The sequence below is a fragment of the Monopterus albus genome, unplaced genomic scaffold, assembly GCF_001952655.1.
Source record: "Monopterus albus unplaced genomic scaffold, M_albus_1.0 scaffold194.1, whole genome shotgun sequence".
Lineage (NCBI taxonomy): Eukaryota > Metazoa > Chordata > Actinopteri > Synbranchiformes > Synbranchidae > Monopterus > Monopterus albus.
This window is the reverse complement of record NW_018128074.1, coordinates 659,494-671,305: the sequence shown is the minus strand read 5'-3', so window position 1 is coordinate 671,305 and position 11,812 is coordinate 659,494. Positions and strand designations below refer to the sequence as shown.

Here is an 11,812-nt window from a genome sequence, read left to right as displayed (position 1 = left end):
CTTCTCTCTGTTGTTTCTTTGGGCTTTGATTAAGATGCATGTAACCATTGTTTTGCAGCCACTGGTGGTCGGTCAGATATTTGGAGCAGTAACAGCTTGTCTTTGATATCAGTGCATAATTTATGGCCCTGGATATTTTCTGAGAGTAAAATTCTTGACGGTGCTTTCCAAAATACATCTGAGTCTACTTAGCATGCAGAGAAAACTTACCGGTCGAATGTTAAACGCCAAGAGGACAAACCTCTTGTCCGCAGACACCTGGAATTTAGTCATGGGCAGGTCCTGTAGAAATAATAAAGAAAATTAGCATTGCTTCTTCCTATTTATCAAATCATAACCTTTGTCTTACCAATGCTGACAAAGTGTCGGACCAGTGGAATTCCTCAAGCGTCAGTTCTAGAGCCAGCCTGTCTCAGTTTCCTGCAGTTTGGATTATCGTTGCTCCAAATCATGCCTTTGAAATTTTACTGTAGCATTTATGGTTCCCTGATATCTAACTGGGATCATTTTTGATTTCAAGTTTGTTATTTGGTTCTGTCATAGTCAGTTAAGTCTATTCACCAGCTTGAACAAATCATCACTGTTTTGTCTCCTCACATCTTGACTATAGTAAGGCATTAAGCTTTTTGTTTGTGTGAAGAAGCTGTAGTCTACATTACATCTACATTAGTTCTGAGAGACAGTTACTAAGATCCACATTGTTTCTTATATCGCTCTTGATGCTGCCTCTCTGTCAAATTTAAGACAGAATTAAAAAGTCTTTTTATGAGGCTTATCGCATTCAGGTCCACTAGGCTATTCAGTGTGTTACTGAGCTTTTGCTGTCCCAACTTTTAGATTATGGCACAGTTTCTCTCTTGGGGTTGGATCAGTAATATGTGAAGCAACATTAGCGTAGCATTTTCCTATACTGGGTGTTCAAAAACCTGCCCACCAAAAATGCATTAAACTGACAACATTTGTTATTGTTGCAAATCTGTGTCACCTTTTCAGTGATGTAGCCTAAAACGTTCTCGCTCATAAAACACACTGGAAAACAGAATCCAGACCGTTGGATTTACAAGTTCAGGTGGTGGGAAGCTCCAGGTTACACATTGTTAAGACCCAGTGGAGAATATTAGCTCAGCCATGTTCAGTGTTGTTAATCTCATCACCAAATCTGTTTATTCTTAAAGGCATTTTCTCAAGGTGTCTTCACCGGGTTTATTCTTATTCTTTGAGCATTTTAGCTTGGTTTTAATATTTATTCAGATGCATTTTTTTTTGTAACTATGAAACACTGAAACAGATTTTGAAAAGTGACATACTGATAAAGTTTCACTTACTGACTGAATTTTAATCTCAGAGTTTGATAATATATTTATCTACAGTAAATTTCTCTCAGCAATTCATTTATTTAGGGAAACCCTATGTGCATCTTGATATTCATACAAGAAAGTATCATTTTCTGGAACTAGGAAGCGCAGCAGAGACCCCATATCACAGCACAGATGAGAGACTTCTTCTCAACCTGACAACACAGCCCTGCTTTAAACTCCTCAGCGTTGACCCATATAAGTCTGTCAGCGTCATGCAGAGGTGGCGTTCAAAAGAACGCCCTTGCTCTGAAAATTCTCTTTGAAGACACATGTCGAGGGCTCACAGAGCAGCCAGACGGGGGGAAATGAGCTGACACTGTCACTCTGCCAAACCTTTTTTTTGCCTCAACTCTGTAAATGGGAACAATGGGACTCTACTCTCGCTCTCAGTCTAGAACCGTGGTTCTCAAAGTATGGGGCGCGCCCCACTAGTGGGGAATAAACACATGACAGGTGGGGCGCAATGAACGGAGAAAATTAGAAATGGGTCATTAATACAAGTAAATTAAAACAACATCAGTTCGTGTCCGGGAGAAAAAAGTGGAACCATAGTGCAACAATAACGGTTTGACGTCGGCATGTTAACTGCAGCTCAACAATATAAGAAAACGTTCACAAAGAGGGCCAATAGTGTACGTAGTGGGTATAATAACGTAAATGGATAAATTTGTTACATCGACCACAAAAAAAAAACAGGCGTTTCAGCACAAGCAGACAAAAAAAACAACAGGCAGTAGCCTTATCAACCAAAAAGTCATCTGAAAAGGAAATATGATGAAGCCTATCTTGTGCTTGGATTCACGTTTGGAATGGTGGAGGCAGAGGAGGGACCCATATGTGTCTTGTCTTAAACCGCTGGCAGCAGACAGCATGAGACCCAACAAATTAAGAAGACATTCAGAGACAACACACCCCAGTCACGTTAATAAACCACTTGACTTCTTTGAAAGAAAGCTGGCAGAAACCTGTCAACAGGGAAATTGCGTGGTAAAATCCACATCAGTGAACAGCAAAGCAAAAATGGCTTCATTCAAAGTTGCATACAGAATTGTCCAGTGCAAAAAAACCACACAGTTGCTGAGCAGCTCATTCTCCCTGTAACTGTAGACATGGTGTCGATTATGCTGGATGAGACAAGTGCTGCAAAATTGAAAACTATCCTTCTGTCAAACGATACAGTTGAACTTATCTGTTTTATCTGTTTTGAACTTGGTGTTATTTGATATTTCAATAAATTTGAAATTTTAAAATTGGCTGATTTTGTTATAATTTTTTGACAAGTGGGGCTTGAAAATTCGCCCACCCTATTAAGTGGGGAATGACAGAAACTGTTTGAGAACCACTGGTCTAGAAGCACCTCCCTTGTTCAGTTTGTCCACCTATCCATGGGTATGAGCCAATCAATACTAATATCTGGCCTCTGTCCTCATAAGATATGCTGCAGAAACTCACCAGGGAGCTGTTGTCCAGCAGAGTTGTGGTAAGGTTGTTGTTAAGGGTGAAAGACAGGATGTGCCCCTCTCTGGTGCGCAGAGCCACTTCGTTCTCTGACAGGGTTAAGACAGTTCAGGGATAGAGAGGTCCTGTGTTATTAAAGTGATGACTTAAACCCCAGAAACACAGATGGCTGCTATGACTGCAAACCAGTGGCCCTGTTTCAGCTGAGATCATTAAAGCATTGGAAACTGTCAGAGGCACAATGTCTGCCCAAAGTAATTTGTAAATAAGAGCAGCGGTTCTTACCATTCAACCATGCCACACAGGGATCATAAACTCTAAACTCTGCACTCTCCAGATCCTCCATGGTGAGATGGGAATGGAGTAACAAGTGAGATTCATCTTTAAAGGCAGAGAGACAGCAATGGGTCATCGGAAACTGATTTCAGAAGAGCAAAGCCAGAGCACGTTCGCAACCTATACTTTCAATGTTTCTGTTAATATGTTTGAAATATGTGCAGTCTTTGTAAAGTGCTTGCCCACATTATGTCTCCCTTTAAATTTCAAGCTCAACTTTTAGGACATATTCTTATTCACTTTCTGGCAGATAGTTGGGTGGATACTGTTCTCATATCTGTATAGTAAATGTAAGGCTACAGCCAGCTGCTGTTCAGCTTAGCACAAAGACTGGCTCTGTCCTAAAATAGCAAAATCTACCTACAAGCAACTGGAAAACACACTAATGAACTCATTATATCTTCTTTGTTTGTTCATTAAGTCTTCTTACAAAAACTGAAGTGTAAACAATTCAGATGGGGTTTTTAATTGGGGTGGGGGTTTAAAATCTCACAGAGAGTATTTTGTGCTTGCCTGGAAACTGCTCTGAGCCAAGTCACTGAGCAGTTATACTCCCCCATCCCCCCCAAAATAAATGGGAAATTGCCATTTTTACACTGTGACTTTTGTACAGATAAAAAACTGGATATATCATGTTACTGGTGCTGGTTTGGACAAAACAAGGCTAGCAGTTGCCCCCGGTTTCCAGTCCTTGTGCTAAGCTAACCAGCTGCTGGCTATAGCTTCATATATAATGATAGACAACACATTAAAGGAACAACCTGAATTAATGAGTGGGCACAAGGAGTCACTGAATGGTCTGATGAGGATGAACATGATGTGAATCAGATGCTGTGGCCTTCACAGTCACCAGGGCTCAACCCAGTTAAACACCTGTGAGAGATGTTGGTGCAACGTGTCAGACAGCGTCTCCACCGCCACCATCAAAACACAGGGACTATCTGTTGGAAGAGTGGAGTTCATCCCTCCAGTGGAGTTCATACACTTGGAAAGTCAATGCCACGGTGCACTGAAGCCGTTCTGGTGGCACGTGGTGGCCCAGCACCTCACTGACACTCTTTATGTTGGTTTTTCCTTTAATGTGTCATTTGTCTGAACCATACACACATTGCAGTGGTATTAATCATCTCATCTAATGCTCCACCAGAACATGAATAAGAATATTTCCTAAAATATCAAACAACTATTTAAATGTCCCCCACTGCAGCTGCAGCTGCTCAAATGGACAATAAAGTATATTCTATTCTTTTACATCCCTCCAGCTCTTTATGTTCCTTTTATCCTTTTATAATCTTTTTCCACATTCTTACCAGGTGTGAGGAGGATGACAGAAAGAATGACCAGAGACATAACAGCCAGGATCACCACCATAGCGATTCCTATGCCCTTCCAGTTCCGCGGGGGGCCGTCTATACTACCCAGCTCCTGATGTTAACAAAGACACACACACAGACACAGTGATGGATGTGAGCACAGCTGAAGAGGAGGATGTTAGTGCTGATTCATTTCCATTGTCTTATACAAATTTCTCCCTGAGAGCACAGCGATCCTCAGAGGGATTAAGACCAGTCTTGATAAGACCAGGCATCGTTGAATTGCACTAATTTTCCATATAAGAACTGCATAAAATTGTTACATATGAGACCTCAGATCTTAATTTCAGCAGCAATTTTGGATTTTGGCCAGACCATAATAATTCTTCTTCACCATCGCCTCATTTCACCTGTTACATGCCTGATGGTCCATGCAGTATTGCTAAAACAGAAGGGGGGTGCATAAAGTTGTCATGAAATATGTGGTGCCTGATCCGACCGTGTACTTTTATAGAGAGCTGTACTGTAATTCATCTGCAAAGAGCTCCTTTGGTGGATCAGGATTTATTCAAAAGCTCTGGTGGAAGCTGCTAACAAGGCAGTAAAAAAGAAGAGAAGAAGATGAGACTATGTCGGCCTGGAGTAACTATACAATGAGTTACAGACAAAGCCACAGTTACAAGAGAGCAAAACTTCAAGCCCAGGCTCAAGCCCTTGTATACCCTCTGTATGCCACCAGGATGAACTGATAAAAACAGCCGGCATCAGCAACAATCACAATTCAATACAATTCCATGCTGTCCTCAGGCTGCGCTCCACTCACTCATAATGAGTGGCTGGCACTGCTGGAGCCACATGCCTGCTGGAGTGTGAGTTCAGTCCCAGAAAAGCTATAAAACCCAGCTTTCATTAATGCTGCCCACTCCCTTGGCTTATCCCCTCACAGCCTTGTCTGCCCCAGTCACCTCCCTCCAGGCCTCTGGGAGATGTGCAGCATAAGTTGGGCATCTACACTGTTCACTGGTCAACGGGCAGCTGTTCTGGCTGCTCCCTAGGTGACATGGGCTGTCCCAGAGTCTGCCATTTGCCACACTAGCTAATAGCTCCATCTAGCACTTCTCCACACACACTTTTAAAAACACACACATACAGTACAAATAAATACACATATATGCTTCCCAATCCCCCCCTTGGCTCTCTGCTTTAAGGACCCTGGTATCAAAGTGCTCAATACCTCTGTGTATGCAATGTACTTATATAACTGGAGTCAAATATCTTAAAACCCCATTTCAGAAAAAACAGGATGAATGGTGAAGATTAATGGTTGGTGCAGTTGAACCAGGAACAGTGGCAATCACGGCCGGCAATCGGGCAAAGGCGGGGTACACCCTGGACAGGTCGCCAATCCATCGCAGGGCTAACACATAGACAAACAACCACACACACTCCTATGGGCAATTTAGAGACACCAATCAACCTAAGCTGCATGTCTTTGGACCATGGGAGGAAGCCGGAGTACCCGGAGAGAACCCATGCAAGCACGGGGAGAACATGCAAACTCCACTATTGCATTAACATAAATAAATTACATGGGGGTCTTGACTTGATATTGTGATCCACTTCTGTTAATTATTAATGCCAAACATTTTCACCCTTTATTGTAAAGTAATTTACTTTATTACCAAGATGTACAGAAAACACACAAGGCCTGACCAGCTAACAGCGCAGGACTCCTGCCAAGGTCTCGTCTTTAGTAGATGTCCTTCCCTGCAGCATCACAACCTGTTCAAACTACCAGTTGCACCTGTAGAAGCAACTTTTAAGTGATTGAATGCTCAGTGCAGGCCAGAGCTGGCTGATCGATGTCCAAGGCTGTGTGTTTATTGGCCTTTCTAACACTTTGTTTTATCTCATTCTCCTTCCCTCTCGGCATCTCTCAGAGAACCACTATTATCCATCAGATAAAGAAGCCTACAGCAGTCTGAAGGCTTTGGTAGAACAGAGTTAATACTTTAATCATACTGCACCTTCAGCGCTTCCTGCTTGACTGAACTGCTATGATTCTGAAAAACCGAGAATTTAACCTTGTTAACATATCAAACCGAGGGCTGGTTTCCACAAAGATAGATTTTGACACTGGATTAGTTCAAACTAACAGTCAGAATTTAGTAGACATATAAATGTATCTGTTGCACAAAGCTATTTAGCTCTTGACTATCTATAAGAAGGATGAATTTGCAATGAATTTTGGGTAAATTTAGACTTTTCATTCCAGCAGAAAACGTCTTCTGGAACAATTTAACAGTTGCAAAGTTTCAAAAATTACCAAAGAATCACACAATACAACAAAAAGCCAATAATAAATAAGTCTGTTTTTATTTTTGTGAGCCTGAGAAACTTGGACTATACTAATCTACAAGCTACATTTAGACTGGTATAACACTTTAGACCAGCCTGGATATGTTCTGCATATGATACGACACATTATGAAGAATTACATTATGATGATATTATTAATCTTATAGTAGAAAGGGGTGTTTTAAATTAAAATACTCCCCCTAACTGATTCCACCACATAGTATCTTTGAGACACTCTAATTATTGCGTGTAGCATGAGAGCTGAAACATTCTGGGAATAGGATCTACAGCTCCGACCATTCCCCCTAGCCCAGACGTTAGACCATCATTGTTAAGAGAGACAGGGAGAATCCCAAATTTGTCACACTGACAAAAGAGGTACAGATTTGCTGAGCAGAATCCCCAGAGTGAACATTGAATACTAGAGCAGACCAGCTGGTCACAGCGCATGAGAGAATCTAATGTCAACCGCTGGCACTGGTGAGCAAACGATGAGCTGAGCTGTGTGAAGGATCTTATCTCTGTCGGCACCTTGATGGACAAGTGAAAATGCAAATCAAAGGGTCCTATGGATAGCTATCCTGAACGAATCCCCTTGGGAGGATTTTTGGCAAACCATGTAGAACTGCATTAGTGACAAGAGAGCTCCTCCATTTGCCATCAGCGCTTGGGGAGATAAGAGAATCAATAAGGTGCACAGTTGTACAAGGTCCAGAGAGAAACAATTAATAGTGGGCATGCAGCCATAAAGGAGACTTTTAGATAGATGTCTTCTGTTGAACATTGTTTCTTGCAAGGTGTGACACCTCCATGTGGAATACCAAGACCTAATCTGACCTTTCTACAGTACCATTTCCACTTACAAACTTACTTATCAAACTGTAACTATTTATTAAACTGAACACAAACAGATTCCAGCTAACTGGCTCCTTTTCTCTGAGCACTGCACATAAAATCAAACTGTTCCAACTGTATTGATTGGGTTTGCAGAATAAAAAGCATGCCGCATACCACAGAATTCTGGCAGCGCTAGGAATTCATAAATTAGGCTCCAGAGACCTCAATTCAATATTTTGTGCCTCTAAGGTGCAGAGAATCTGACAAATCACATGCAAAGAAATAAAGGAACCAACACCGGCTGTTCGGCTGGATTTGCATACCTCTGAATCCCCTTTAAACACCAGGCAATGATGTTTATTGCACGCACGACAGTGGCAGGATGCATCAGTGAAATAACTGCCACCATAAAAAGGGAGAGAGCTATTGGCAAACACATACACCCATCAACATAACCTATATGCTCCTGATTTTAATGATTCACTGTAATTGCTCACAAGGGAAAGCTATAGATTAACAAGTAACCCACATTTGTATTACCTTATCTCTGTTAAAATGAAGGTCACAGGTAGAGCAGGTTATAACTTTAGTCTGGTTGGAATAAATGGTAGCCAATCTGCTGTAGTAATGATACATACAGGTCAATACTGATTCAGACTATGTTTCATCTCTGTGGTCCTACTCAATGCGCCACCATCTCTCCCTTTTTTTCTTATCTAAAAAACTGAGTAGGTCGTGCATGGGAGTAACTGGGCATATTCTTTGCCCTTGAGGCTACTGCCAGAAAACACATTACAAACCTTAGTGAAATGAAAGACCCAATGTCTGCTGCTGTGAGGCTGCACTGCCATCCTGTTCTTTTCATGCTACCCATCAAGCATAAGCACATTAGTGTACAAAAAGGTCCTGTATGAAGGAGGTTTTCCTCAACATGTCCTGCCAGTCGCAGTGGCCGAGTTTCTGTCTCAGGAAACAAGCAGCATCAGTAAAACATGCAGGAGAGTTGCAGGTGACATGAGATAGTAATAGTAATACATGCATGAGAAAGAATACGTGGCTGGGATGTTACAGAAATACCAGCAAATGATATGTTTTTAAGATGCTTGTGGTATGTGGATGAATACTTAAACAGTAACACCTTTGTAAAAGCAAATTATTAAATCCCCCTCATTTTCTTCTTTAATGCTAGGGATGAACTGAAGCATTTTGTTTTCATGGCATCACATTGTGCTATTGCTTTTTAGTTGGTTATGATAATGAGTGGTATAGACATTTTATGTTGGCTCTGCAATGCACTGGGAGCCTACGGCATGTCTAACATTATTGCAACCCCCATTATCCCCTAATCTGTCTTCTCATCAACACATTCACATTCAATCTGCAACCCAGTCAACAACAATAAACACCTTATTTAAAAAGAGCAAATGTGAGTCAACTCATTAATTATGTTACTAAACATATTGATTAGAGTCTGTGGCATTAAATGTTGTGACACTTGCAGATGATGGATTGTCTGTAAGCCCCACAGCCTTGTGTGACCCTAAGGAGACAATATCGCTGCAGTATTATTAAGCCTTTCACCACATAACATCAAACATATTACATACCAATTACTTAATTTAACTAATAATCTATTTGCTTGCCAGGGCAGCTGTGAATTGAAGATCTCCTGATTGTAACTCTTTATCAAAAAGGGTGACAGTTTGATGAGATGTTAATCTGTGATTTAGTCCATTTGGCAAGGATTTAAATCTTTGCAGTGAACTGTAGATAAACAGATATACCAGAGTAATATTTCTGGGAAATGACTGATGCAGCCTAAGGAAGTTTTATTCAAAGCATGAAAGTTATGCATTGATATTATGTAAATCCTATTGAAATCAATCTGTAAATCCAGAGTAATTATTACAGTAATCTGATACCAAACCCCTTACACTGGCACTAATATTATATTAGGCTACAGCAAATCATTGGCAATTTCAATTCTACACACTTTAAGCCATGACTAGCATTGCAATTCATGTAATATCTGAAATTAATTGTGTGCTCACAAGTTGGTTCAGATATAAAAACGTTTAAGTAAGGCAGAAAAAGACTAACTGGAACCTATAAGCATGAGAGGTGCATAAATAAACAGGTAAGAGCGGTAACAATGTGGGCAATAAACAGAATATGTTCACTCATAGTCTTTGTTCATTTACAATACATCTAGACGGAGGGATCATCAATCACACAGTCCAGTGGCTCTGAGCCCCGTTTCACTGTGCGCGTCCATGGCCAGTTTGCTGGGACAAAATCTTAGTCTGTCTGAATATTAGAAAACGAGCGTGGTTATTGCAGATATCACACAAGTCTGCATGGGACAGAAAGACAATAAGAGTGAGAGGCAGTGGACGTCGAGTTACACCGACCTGCACCGCAGCCTACAGGGGCTCCGGAGGATTCATATGAAAAAGTCTGGATGGCTGAAAACGGCTACAACTGTCGACAGGCATCGTATTGTGGGCATACTTTAGGAATTCCCTGCTGCACAACAGAGCACTCTCCCCCCACAGACCACATACACACACACACACACATGCACATACACATACACACACATGCTCTGGACATGAAAAAACTAAGCAGGGATAAAACACACACATACCAGCTCCGTGGTCATGTTTTGTTGAGTTGTGGCAATCATTGTAATCCGTAACAGGCTCTGCTGTCTGTAGCCTCAGAACCCACCAAGTAGCTGCACTGTTGCCTTGCAGAGCCTCTTCTGCATGTTCTGCTTCAAGTTTGTCCTAGCTGCGCTGATGCTCTCTCTCTCTCTCTCTCTCTCTCCCTCTCTCTCTCTCTCCACTCGCGTTCATTCATTCGCCTGTTTCTGATCTGCTTATAGACTACTGATTGGCTCAGAAATAAATCATGGCACTGTTGACTCCAGACCAATTCAGCAGCATTCAGCATTCACTGCCAAAACTGAGTAGGCTAAATAAAATAAGCCCATGTATAGTGTCATAAGTCAGTATGCAAGTTACCTGTGTAATATATAGCTATATTGAAAACTCATGCTTAATATGGGCAATGCTGGAATTTCTGAATAACTCTCACAGGTACAGATATGACTTATGAAGGACAATAGCTGTAGGGATGAACAACTCACTCCTTATTGATAATCATTATTCTAAGAATGGTCTGCTCTGTAGTTCAGTATCAACTCAGAAATCATTGGACTCAGGAACACAACTCATAAGGTGACTGTAAATCAGGTAGGTGGGTGTGGCAGGATATGGAATTACAGGACAGCTAGTGGAGAAAAGAATGAATATGAAAAGATAGATAGATAGATAGATAGATAGCAGCTAAGTCTAAAAAATGGTCGACCTCTAGGGTGTCTATGACAAAAATGAAACTGCCATCTGCTATAACCAATATTATTTGTATACAAATAAGAGAATGAACTAAACTAGATTGTAAATAGTAGGGAAAAACAATACAATGGGCTAAATAAACCAAAAAATCAATAAATTAACAAACTGGCCTTCATTTAAAGGTTAGCACATTTGCAGAATTTGCAGTATGTCTTTTAAAGTTTAAAGATTCATGCATTTTAGGTATTTACAGTAGGCTTACAGTCGAAATTCGTAGGCGTAAAAACGATAAAAGTAGGTGGGGACTTCATAAATTTGGCTTTGTGTAAATAAAATTTTGCTATTATGCTAACTGTCATTCATTTTCATTTCGCACGAATGTTTTTTTTTTTTTTTTACAAAGATATAACAGTGCATTCAAAATACAATCACCGAACCTGAATAGAAACAAATAAAAGACAGACAAAGAACACAAAAGAGCTAATCTTTGTATTATCAAAAAAATATATTGAAGAAATGTATTGTATGAACTCCTTTACAAAGACCAAAAATAGAGGTTTTCTCTTTGCAAATTTACATTTGTGAATATGAAATTTAGCCAATAGAATTAGCAAGTTACAAACATATACATGAGGTGAGAATCGTGTTTCTAAGCAACCAAACAGAACATTCTTCCAATACAGATTAAAATCCTTATCAATATTTATATGTATAAAGTCACATTTTGGTGGCCTAACCTCTAGTGACGTCATGGCTGACGTACACAGGGGTGTGATCTTCAGAGCTGTCCATT

The 11,812-nt window shown here is 40.6% G+C and overlaps 1 protein-coding gene across 4 annotated transcripts in view; it reads right to left on the bottom strand.

The window, feature by feature from the left end:
- LOC109970294 (inactive dipeptidyl peptidase 10) overlaps nucleotides 1–11,496 on the bottom strand; it is a 25,307-nt gene extending 13,811 nt beyond the window's left edge. Inside the window, exons 1-5 of one of the 4 annotated variants that reach the window (XM_020617766.1) lie at nucleotides 10,308–11,496; nucleotides 4,463–4,577; nucleotides 3,102–3,197; nucleotides 2,811–2,905; nucleotides 211–282 (exon numbers count right to left, since the gene is read on the bottom strand). In XM_020617766.1, the coding sequence (XP_020473422.1) occupies nucleotides 211–282; nucleotides 2,811–2,905; nucleotides 3,102–3,197; nucleotides 4,463–4,577; nucleotides 10,308–10,346 (417 nt within the window). In that variant the 5' untranslated portion in view covers nucleotides 10,347–11,496. Of the gene's footprint in view, nucleotides 1–210; nucleotides 283–2,810; nucleotides 2,906–3,101; nucleotides 3,198–4,462; nucleotides 4,578–8,460; nucleotides 8,522–10,307 lie in introns of those variants that run through there. The other 3 variants (XM_020617765.1, XM_020617768.1, XM_020617767.1) reach the window with 3 other exon arrangements.
- Nucleotides 11,497–11,812: the final 316 nt, after the last annotated feature.